Genomic DNA, 11,966 nt, shown 5'->3' with positions numbered 1-11,966 from the left:
AAATAATCCTAGGACTTCTTCTCTACTGTTTGCCCCGCTCTACATTACTTCCTCTGTTTCAAATTTACAAACCATTTCTTCTCTGGGAAAAACCCAAAACCCTTTCTTCCTCAATGAAAAAAATCCAAACCCAGTAAAATTTGTTCATCAAACAAGAAAAACAATGGCACCCAGTTCAATTCGCAAAGCAATGGGAGCAGTAAAGGATCGAACAAGCATTATTTTAGCGAAAACAGGGAGTAATCTTAACCAAGAACTTGACATCTTGATCGTCAAAGCCACAAATCATGACACCCAAATCCCCAAAATCAAATACTCGAATGAAATCTTGCGTAAGACAATTGTTTCAAGAGATCTTGTTAAAGAATGCGTGTGTTTGATTTCGAGGCGGATTGAGAAAACCCATGATTGGATTGTTGCGTTGAAGTGTTTGATTCTTGTTTACCGGCTAATCGTCGATGGTGGGAGGAATTTCGTGAAGGAGATTGCTTGCGCTAATGCTAGTGGTAGAATGTTGAGTAATATGTGTGTTTTTAGAGACGAGGCGCATTCGAATTCTGGGGATTACACTGATTTTGTGAGGAATTTTGGGATGTTTCTTGTTAAGAAAGTTGAGCTGATGGTGTTCGACGAAATGTGGCTGAGAAGGAAAGTCAGTTCTTCTGATGATTTGAGGAGAATGGAGGAGAGAGAAAAGAACTTAGAGGAAACACAACAATTGAGGGATGAGTTACTACTTGAGAAGGTGTTGAGTAGGATGGAGAGATTGCAGAGGTGTCTTCAAAGGGTTCTTAACATTCGTTCGAGGTGCGTTAATGGCAAGCACCGAGAGCTACTGTTTCTTGCTCTAACTCCTGTGGTTGAGGACAGTTTTGTTCTGTACGATGATGTATGTGGGGGTCTATCGTTCTTGTCGGATTGCTTCTGGGAGATGGAGTATCTTAATTCTGTTAAAACTTATGGGACTTGTGCTACTGTTGCGAAGCAGTTTGATGATCTTGCTGAGTTCTATTCTTGGTGTAAGGGTGTAGAGTTTGCTACGCCTTCTGGTGAGTATCCTAGGGTTGAGAGCATTAGTGATGATGTTATAAGGGCAATGGAGGAGTTTGTCAAGGAAAAGGCGAATGAAATGAGGAGTGCTAAGAAGAGTAAGTTGAACATGTCAAAATCACTGAGTAAGATACCAGAAGAAGACTATGCAGATGGTATGAATGGATATGATCAGCATCCTAGTGATATAGTAAAAGAGATAATGATCTTGAATGTTAGTAGTACTGATGCATCATCAGCTGAAGAAAAAGGTGAAAATATGGCATCATCTTTGTTCCCTGAGGAGCAAACTACCTTTAGTATAACTCCATGGGAGTATTTTTCTGATAATGCTGAACCACATATGACTTCAGATTGGGAAACCCCAGCTGCTAATCTCAATAATGCAGACTGGCAGATGGTTTTGGTTGATTCAGCTAGTAATGTACCCAAACCAAATGTTGATTTTGGTGATAGTTTTGATGGTTTCATGCTAAATGGCATGTATGAACAAGGTGCTGCTGTGAGCCAGTTGACTGGTGGGAGTGCTAGTAGTCTCGCTTTGCCTTGGCACGAGGAGAGGAAGAATGGGGTTATGGCATTACCGACCACAGAAGGGCACGTCCAAATGGTGAATCAGGATCCATTCGCAGCTTCTCTAGAAGTGACACCTCCTTGTTATGTTCAGAGAGCAGAGCTGGAGAAGAAGTTTCAGTTGCTGCATCAAGAACAGAAGATTTGGCAGGACTATGAGGCAAATGGGATGCAGGGTCAAGTCAGGTTTCTGCTTAATGGACTGACAGAAAATGGTGCTGTTCATCAGGAAAGGGTGCCTCCGTCCAATGACTTGGGACTGCTTTAACTCTATAACCCTTGCTGAAATGTCAGAAATACTGCCTTACCACCAGAAAATCCCCTGTTTTCTATCAATACTTCATATTACATACTGATAGTCTGATGATAGTTGAGATGAGTTCATGTATAGTTAGTAATCATACTTACAGTTTCGAAAGTCGATAACAGTAATGTTGTGAAATACAGCAGTTTACAGATTCCCAGTCTTTGTAAACGGTAATTGAATAATCAAGTAATTTTCTTTTGCTGAAAGTCAAGTATGATGAAAGTAGAATGATTGACAGAGATTTAAGCAAAGGCTATATTCCTGTTTGGGCTCTGAAAAGCTCAAGCCTTGGTTCATCAAGATTTTAACGAGCTTTGATTGAACTTAAATTGAGTTTTGAGTACCATTTTTCCAAAACTTTCGAACTAAATTATCAACACTATTTAAATAGGACACATGTTCAAAGATTTGTTAGCTATTTTATCCAATATTCAAAATTGACAAACATTTTTGCATTTCACATTTTAAGTGATACTCCTGGATGATAACGCTAACATATTTTAGCTCCAACAAACAATTTTAGTCCTCGTACTCATCATGTATTATATCCATTATTCCATTACACCTCAACAAAGTATACAATAGTACCAAGTAGAACAAAATAAAATAGGTTGAGTATAGAGAATTCCAATTTAACAATCCATCAACTAACGACTAATCGACTATTAACTGTACGAACAATTAATTTTGTCGACTGTGTACTTATCACAGAACCCGTTTATGAATCTAACATTTGTGACATTTTTCATTGTTTTTGCCCATGTCTACTTTGTATTATTGCACTTTGCACACTTAAGTTACTCGAAGTCTCGAACTCAAATATTCATGTCAAATCCAGATACGTGCCTAAGTGCCAAATTCGACTATTTTATAAAAAAAATTGTGATTTTATTCTAAACTAAAGTGTTGGATCTAGAGCTGTCAAAACAGGTCATCGGGTCGGGTTTGGGTTGGGTCATTTCGGGTTTCGGGTCATGATCAGGTCGGGTCGTGTCGGGTCAATATTTCATTCGGGTTGAGTTCGGGTTCGGTCGGGTCGATTTCAGGTCGGGTCATATCGGGTTTTTTCCTATCCCGGGTTCAGGTCGGGTTCGAGTCGGGTCACATTTCGGTCAGGTTTGATTTCGGGTTCGGGTCTTATCGGGTCGGGTTTAAGTCGGTTTGTAGCAGATAATTTCGGGTTCGGGTCTTATCGAGTCGGGTTTAAGTCGGTTTGCAATACAGTTATTTTCGGGTTCGGGTCTTAGTTTGGATCGGATAATAATCCGATCAAATAGAATTCAGATCGGGTCACTCTCAGGGACGGGTCAAACTCGGGTCTGATAATTAACCTATACATTTTAAGGATTTTATATTCTAAAAAATTTTGTTTAACTTATTTTAGAGTTAAATTTTTGAATATTTAGCAATAAATAATTAAAATAGATATATCAATGAAGTTAATATTTGGTCGTGTCATTGATAACTCGGGTAAATCGAGTAGCGGGTTCTCACAGGTCGGGTCAATAGCAGGTTTCATCGAGTTACAATCGGTTTCGGGTTGACATCGGGTCGGGTATCAAATCGGGTTCGGTCATTGTTCGGTCGGGTCAGTTCGGTTATCGGTCATTTTCGGGTCGGGTGTCGGGTTCGGATTCGGGTGTTACAACATCGGGTTAAAATCGGTTATCGGTTTTTTCGGGTCGGGTACAGGTCGGGTTTCGGGTTACCTGTTTTACCGTAATTTCGGGTCATGATCGATTACGGGTTCGATCGGTTCAGGTCGGGTTTTCGGGTCGGGTCAGTTTTTGACAGCTCTAGTTGGATCCATAACTATGTCCAAGTGTCCGAATTCAATAATACGTAAAATGAAAAATCCAAATTTCTACTCCACTCTACAGAATTGGCAAGTAAGGCGGGAACAGGAGAGAAAAAACCCCAAAACCTTGAATTCTGAATTTCTCCAGCCATGTTATCAACCGTAATAGTTCTCGACAACGGCGGCGGAACCATCAAAATCGGCGTCGGCGGAGACAGAAACCCAACCCTCATCACCCCAAACGCCACCGCAAAACCACCACTTTCTCTCTCCAAAAAACTCCTAACCTCCGACGAAATCCTCTCTTCCGACCCCACCTCCCTCTCTCTCCGCCGCCCCATCGACCGCGGCTACCTCCTAAACCCCGACCTCCAACGCGATATCTGGGCCCACCTCTTCCGCACTCTCCCACTCCCTTCCCCGCACGTCTCCTCCCTCCTCCTCACTCACCCCCTATTTTCTCTCTCCTCTTCCCCTCTCTTCGAACTCGTCTTCGAAGACTTCAATTTCCGATCACTCTATATTTCCGATTCACCCTCTTTGGTTCACCTCTACGAAGCTAGTAGAAATCCGAACGGTGTTGTTTCGAGGACCCAATGTAGCCTTGTCGTTGATTGCGGGTTTTCTTTCACTCACTGTGCTCCAGTTTTCCAGAATTTTACCCTTAATTATGGGGTTAAACGCCTTGATTTGGGGGGCAAAGTTTTGACTAATTATCTGAAAGAATTGGTGTCGTATCGTACCATTAATGTTATGGATGAGACTTTGATTATGGATGATGTGAAGGAAAGACTTTGCTTTGTTTCCCTTGATGGTCCTCGCGATTTGCAGATTGCTAGGTCAGTTCTTCCTTTCCTTAATTTGTTGATTCATTTCGAGAACTCGATAATATTAAGAACTATACTTTTGTGTTGATATGATGTTCTTGAATTTTTCTTGTTGTTTGATTTTTAGAGCTATATATTGGTGATGACATGATTAATTAGCTTTTCGGGGGTTTGCTGATGAATTGGATTTCTAGTTATTGGGGGATTAGTGGTGGATGAAAATGAAATGTTGTTAGGGAGAGGCCCTTCAATTGACAATAGCATAGCTTAAAACCAGTGTGGTTTTTGCTGGAGTGAGTCAGAGGGATGGTGCTATACCTATATGTATGCAACTGTTTTTGAGTAAGAATTCGGATGTTTAAAGTTTTCTGGCTGGTAAGCAATGCTGGTTTTAAATAGATTTTGGATCTAAAGTGAGTTAATTTGCAAGTACTAAAAGTTATTAAGGAAGAAGCCGGGTTAGTTTGATGTTGTTGGTGATAAAGAATGACATTGTGAAATGTCCCTTGGTGATGATTCTGATAAGTGATGACTTTGGAAGGTTTAAAAGTTAGTTGTTATTGCTGATGAGTAGTTAAACACTGTAATGTGTTCACAAATGACAATTCTGATCGATTTTAGGACCTTTCTTTCAAAAATATCGAGTTGAAAGCATGCGTGCAATGTTACGTAGGTTCGTGTAATATGTTTGATAGCTTGTAGATTCTGTAAGGCCTTATGTTCTGGACTTGTTGATAGAATTCTGTTATGGTTTGGACAAGAACTTTTGGAGCTATGGGATTTCAAGTTACTAGACTGACATGAAAGTTCTCTCTTGGATTGGGTATTTTTGGCTTAGTACCTTATTTATCTCCCTATATTGACACTTAGCTTATCCTAGCACATATTCCGAGCAGTATTGTAATAATGCAACATGAAGCAATCTTGATTTCATCCAGTCAGTTTATTCTTCTTTTTTTATAAGCAAGATTGATGATGTATACCCTGGGCAAGAAGCAGTGAACTTATGAAAACAGTCTACCTAGGCAGCACCTACCTAGATACAAACTGATTAGAGTTTAGACTTTCAAACCAATCTTTGTCACCTAAACTATTTCCTCTAGGACAAACAGCGTGAATCCTACTTTTACAGTATTCATTTTTCTCTTTACGGTATTGTCTATACTAGCAACTTTCTGCTGCCATAAAGAATCATTCCTGACTCGCCAAAATTTTGTAGATGAGTGTCAGGGAACACATTATGTAAGTTCTTTTGAACTTGGAAACCTTCAGTCTTCTGTTAGCTTTGGTAGCTCCATTGATGCTGTTCCAGCTTGGGTTGAAACCAAGCCATTGCCTTAATCTGTCACTGCAATTCTTGCTTTAAATGCAGTCAAAATTGAAGTGCTCATGGGATTTGGAGCAGTCCTAAGTCCTAACAAAAGGCAAAGGTTGTCAACTTCCATGCCGTGGAGAGCCAACCTATCTTTAGTCTGCAATCTTTGCTTGACAGCGAGCCATGCCATGAACATATGTTTCGGAACTCCTAATCTTTCCCACACAAAAATATCCCAATGGCATCTCTGATCAATTTCTCTTAGTTGATCATATACCTTTTTAATCACATATTTACTTCCCTGTCCCAAATGAACAGAGCTTAGCACACTTTTAATTTTCTCCTTTACTACACATATTTTTCCAGTACCAACTATTGTTGTTACTAGGTACTTAAGACCACCAGTCTTGATTTTTTATGTATTTTTATGTAGACAACATTGACCCCCCTGGCCTAATTTTTTCTTGCTTAGAAGAGATGACCCAAACATGTTTTTCGAGGGCGACTATATTCCAGCATTCCGTATCTCGAATGCCTAACCCCCCCTCCTTTTTCTTCTTACAAACTGCATCCCATGCCACATAACTAGGAGTAGTGCTTTTAATTTTCCCATGCCAAAAGAAACCTCTGCAAGTTGCGTTAATATTGAACATTTTAATACCCACTAGTTAATCACTTAAAGGCTCATAATGACTTTAATTCAACAACATAAGTTTTGTAAGAGTATCGGCTATATATGTACATGGATAGTTCTAACCACCCCAATATGCCTCACGGCTTCCCGTGGGGTATATGGGAAGCATCCGACCACTAACCATTCAAGGTCCGCAAAAGTCCAAATTATCAAAAAATTAAGGCATACATTGTTTATTACAAAATTTGGAGATACATGTACCCGGTCTCGGAAACTCACAAAATTTGGGGGAATCTATCCGGTTGTCATATAAGACATGTTGAAACCTTAAATATCCACTAGTTGGTCAAATAAAGGCTCTGAATGACCTTGATTCAACAATATGTGTTTTGTAAGAGAATCGGCTAATATATACCACCCAGTACGCCCCTCGGGTTCCTACGGGTATATGAAAGACATTCGGACTGCTAACATTTCGGGGTCTGAAAAAATTTAAATTATCAAAAAAATCAATGTTACTGCGTGACAGTGTGACACGGTTTCGAAAACCCCCGACATTTGGGGTATGTATCCAGCCCAACATGATATCCAGAACAGGGCCCACAGATGAAAGGGGACCCAATTGGATAAATTGGGTTGAAAATTGAATGGAGGCCCAAAAATTAGAAATAAAAATGCAAACTGTATATAGTTATATACAAGTACTCCCTTTCGTCTTCTTCCTTTGTTTACTTTCCCACTTCCCAATGTAAAAGTACTCTCTCTCTAATTAGGTTTACTTGTAGGCCCCTATCATTTTCTTTTACATTTTTCAAGAAAACACCATATTCGTCTTTAGTCTAATACTAACTTCATACTCTGTAGTCTGTACCACGTAGAAAAAATTATTTCTCCATTCATCTTGCCTATTATTTCTCCATTCATGTTGCCTTTACGAAATTTAAAAAATAAATAGGCGGGCCTATTTTTTAACACTAGAACAGGGGCTCCGTATGGTTTGGGTTGGCCCTGTATGTATCCGACGGTTATATAAGGCAGGTTGAAACCTTAAAAACCCAGTAGTTCATAAATTAAAGGCTTGAAATGACCTTGGTTATACAATATTGGTTTTGTAATAAAATCGGCTAATATGTCCATTGAAGAGCCAAGATAGATGAATCTAACCACCCAATATGCCTCTCGGGATATCATGGGGTATTATTGGAATTTAGAAGCATCCGGGACATTAACATTTCAGTGTCCGAAAAAGTTCAAATTATCCAAAAACCATGACTTATAATGTATTTTTTTAAACCAAATTTAGAGATTCTGGGACAAGGTTTAGGAAACTCCCAAAATTTGGATCCCGTGGTCATATAATGTAGGTATGAACCTTAAAAACCTAATAGTTCGTCACTTAAAAGCTTGAAATAACCTTGTTTCAAAATTGGGTTTTGTAATGAGCATAGGAATTCTAATAATCAACCATCTCTTTGATGTCCTCGAAATCAATTTTAACACAATCCACATAATTTCCCACTTCCTTCTCAAATTGAACATCTAAGTCATGATTTAGCCTGATCAAATTGCGGAATTGGGGGAGAAAAATGAGTAGCAGTGCGTTACTGCGTTAGTACCTTCGTGCATCTGGGTATTAGGACCCTTTTTCGAATTTCCATGAATCGAGTTCATCCATTCTCCAAAAGTTCTTTTCACCATAGATTGTATCTCCTCCTCAATAGAGGCTTTGGGTGATTGTATCTCCTAATCAGAAATTTTTCAATGTCTGTTTTCTGGGTGTTCCGCTGCCATTGATGCATGACTTTCTTCCATTTATTCATCGCTTCTTTTTGTCCTTTCTGACCCGTATTTTGCTTCGTATCATTTTCGCCTCCCTCGAAGCTCGAATCTGAGTCTGTTCCAAATTTCTCGCTCCTTGCTGCCCATTGACGAGTTCTTCGCATTCTTTGACCGAGAAGATGGAGCATGGATATTACCTTTTCATTCATTCTCATTCGACACCAACTATTCTTCGTGATCTCCGAGTTCCTGCCATGGTGTCTGGTGCAGGATAAGGGTGATTCTTATCTTGCATCTTTTAGTCAGTCTATTCTTAATTTGTTGTATTGTGGATTTACCTCTAATTCTATGTGATATGACTTACCAAGTAAGTTACATTTTCTTGTAGGAAGCCTGGCAAGGACAACCTTTTCAAATGTACATATGTCCTTCCTGATGGTATTATCCATACAAAAGGATTTGTAAAAGACATAAATGAAGCACAGAGGTATCAGACTCTATATGACGGGGAACCAAACTCTACAACCAGTAAGGAAAAGGATATAGATCCCACGGATGATGCGGAAGATTCAGAAGAAGACAGAAGAAAAGGCGATCCAACTAAAAATGTAAAGAATATTCTCACCCTTTTCTCATCTCACGTTTCTAAACCCTCATTACACTCCTATAGTTTATTTTGCTGGTTGCAGGAGTTTAACTTGACCAATGAGCGCTTTCTTGTGCCAGAGATGATTTTCCGCCCTGCAGATTTAGGTTTGTTTACCTTTCATATTACTTTTACATAAACCATGTCTAAGATTTCGCCTGAAAACGCCCTGATTGACCATGTTTTATTGTTGATGAACATATGCAAATTGAGTCCCATTTTATATGGAGGAATGATTAAAAGAATTGGTCTTGAATCTTGATGTTGTGAGAGAGAGAACAAAATGCAATCATTAAGAATGTTCAAAAAATTGGTGGTCTTTGTCTCTTTTCGAGTTAAACAAAGTCTCTTGAAACTCATTTTTGTCTATGCTCTTTCTGATCATTGTTGTTCATAAGATGATGGTTTGTAGGAACTGTGAAATTTGTGTGTTGTAATGATTAAGGATGGTTCTCAACTCTAAAGCCCTCACATAATCACCTGCATGTTGGTTTTCTTAAAGTTTGTATTTTAAATACAAAAGGTCTTGCGCGCACAAGGTGTACAATAAATTTATTGTACACCAAGATAACTTTAATCCATTTTTTTATAACTTTAACCTAGTTTTGATTAACTTTTATATTAGTAAAAAAAAAGTTGATAGATAAACATTTTAATGGGTTAAATGATTAATGTTATACATTATTAGTAATTTTGAAGAAATAAGTTTTACTAAAATGAAAAAATTTATCACTAAAAAATAGATAACTTTTACATATATAAGCTTAACTTTTAAGCATTTTGAGTTAACTTTTACTCTGGTGTACAATATTTATTGTACACCCATTGTAAATAAGAATTTGTGCTTTAAATATGAATTTGATTGTAGGAACATCAATTTTCTGACTGCTCTTGCAGGAATGAACCAAGCTGGATTAGCAGAGTGCATTGTTCGTTCCGTTAATTCTTGCCATCCTCTTCTCCACCCTGTGTTATATGAAAGGTTGTCACTGAATTTCTGCGAAGTTCTTGGTTCTGCTAGATATACTGATATCATATCTAGTTATTTATTATCTTGAGTTTGAGCTTTGCTTTCTGAATGCTGTTTTCCAGTATCATTTTGACTGGCGGAAGCACTTTATTCCCTCATTTTGCTGAGAGATTGTAAGTTCTGCCTCTATATTGAAATATTGAATCATACCTCGTATATTATCGGAATTAGGTTGAACTCAGCCCGTATGTGTTGAAGTTTTTTGCTCTTTCGATTTGTTATAGGGAAAAGGAGCTTCGGCCATTGGTTCCTGATGACTACGATGTGAAGATAACCACTCAAGAAGAGTAATTTTCTTTCAGTACTTCAAATTCAAGGGATATTATGCCTTTAGGCTTTAGCTTACTTGTCTGACATCATTCTTCTTTTCCAGTCCTGTATTAGGTGTTTGGCGGGGTGGTTCACTTCTGGCGTCTAGTCCTGATTTTGAGACAATGTGCGCCACCAAAGCCGAATATGAAGAGCATGGATCTGCACGTTGTAGTAGAAGATTCTTCCAGTGAACTTTGGTTAATTGATATAGTTCTTTTTGCTGTATGCGCTGTGTGAATGCAGTATTTGTACTTTTTTTGAGTCCATTGTAGATTAGCAAAGGGCAAAGAGAGAAATGGGTGTCAATTCTGTTTTTACTCATTCGAAAATAGAATCAAATAATCAGCTAGTGTTTAGAGTAGTTTAGGTGTTGTGCTTCTCAAATTGTACCTCAAAAATAGTCCAATTACATGCATTATAGAATTCATATTTAGGACAATTATGAGTGTTTCACGGAAATGTACATGTTGGACTTTGCAACACTTTCCATTGAACCAATGATAGCCTATGAAGCTTCTTGGGTGGTTAGAACAATCTAATTGGAGTCAGAAGTGTCAGTTTAGCCTTATGAGTACGCATCATGCAAACCAAAAGCCCGTCTTGGGCTTAGCTCAGTCGGCAACCCATTCCCCAAGGGCGCGAGAAAGCACCCGCCTTATGTGCGAGGGAACCTTTCAACCCAAGTACGAGCCAACACACTGAAAGCTCTCATCGAGCCCATGCTTCACAGCGCCTACACATGCCTCAAAAAACAACCGCCCAACGCAACGGGGCATATGGCGCGTGCCAGCATCAATCCCGCCAGCACACGACTGCTTTTCAAAGCGTCAACGCACAACATACTTGAATTGTCTGCCCATCGCCCATGCATCTTCCGTTCGTGCACGTGTAGATTCCGTCCAGGCCTAGCGCGCATGCATCTTCCGCCCAGGCCTAGCGCACATGCATCATCCGCCCAAGCCTAGTGTGCATGCATCTTCCGCCCACGCGCACGCACCCTCCGACTAGGCTCATTTTACTTGAATCATCTGTCCCCGTGCGCACTTAGCTTCCGCTCAGGCCCAACACGCAAGCATCATCCACCCGCACGTACGCAACTTTTTCCCAGGCCCAACGCCCCTCGTGTGCATCACCCAACTAGCACACATGCACCATCGCCCATCGCAAGTGCACATCTGCCCAAGCGGGTACCACCCTACAACATCCGTGCATCAAAGCCCTCACCTTGGCTCGATCAAAGTTCTACGTCAAAATTCATAAACCAAAATCATTCCGCCAAACTCCCAAGTCTTCTACAAACTCATATTTGGCTTAGGGATAATGCTCGGTCCCCTAGGTGGGACCCACCCCCACAAGAAAATTACTAAAATACCCCCTTCTAAGTGAAATTACCAAAGTACCCGGTGTCCTTGTAATTTGCACATTTTTAGGAGCCAATAGGAACTTATTAGCGTAGTCTAGTTGCATATAGGCTGCAATTAGAGCTATCTACTCTATTGTCTTTATTCCTCTCTCCCTATTTTTCAGGCCAAGCTAGATGTAACACTCCTGATTTACCAACTAGAAATATATAAGAAATAATATAGACTTTATAAAAATACAATTTGTCCAATATAATGATACAATCTCTTTTAAACAGGGTAGTATGAAGCTACATTACACCTATAATCATTACACCTATAATCACAAAAGCAT

At 39.5% G+C, this 11,966-nt stretch overlaps 2 protein-coding genes across 2 annotated transcripts; both read left to right on the top strand.

Moving 5' to 3' along the window:
- LOC110780429 (putative clathrin assembly protein At2g25430) lies at window positions 1-2,136 on the top strand. The gene has a single exon (XM_021984818.2). The coding sequence runs from the start codon at window positions 164-166 to the stop codon at window positions 1,889-1,891; it is 1,728 nt and encodes a 575-aa protein (XP_021840510.1). The 5' UTR covers window positions 1-163; the 3' UTR covers window positions 1,892-2,136.
- Window positions 2,137-3,775: 1,639 nt separating this feature from the next.
- Window positions 3,776-10,710, top strand: LOC110800576 (actin-related protein 6). Its single transcript, XM_022005891.2, has 7 exons — window positions 3,776-4,567; window positions 8,672-8,891; window positions 8,973-9,036; window positions 9,827-9,911; window positions 10,022-10,072; window positions 10,184-10,246; window positions 10,333-10,710. The coding sequence occupies exons 1-7, from the start codon at window positions 3,879-3,881 to the stop codon at window positions 10,460-10,462; spliced, it is 1,302 nt and encodes a 433-aa protein (XP_021861583.2). The 5' UTR covers window positions 3,776-3,878; the 3' UTR covers window positions 10,463-10,710.
- Window positions 10,711-11,966: the final 1,256 nt, after the last annotated feature.

This window comes from Spinacia oleracea, chromosome 2 (genome assembly GCF_020520425.1).
Source record: "Spinacia oleracea cultivar Varoflay chromosome 2, BTI_SOV_V1, whole genome shotgun sequence".
Lineage (NCBI taxonomy): Eukaryota > Viridiplantae > Streptophyta > Magnoliopsida > Caryophyllales > Amaranthaceae > Spinacia > Spinacia oleracea.
The sequence above is the reverse complement of the archived record's forward strand: the minus strand, read 5'-3'. Positions and strand labels throughout refer to the sequence as shown.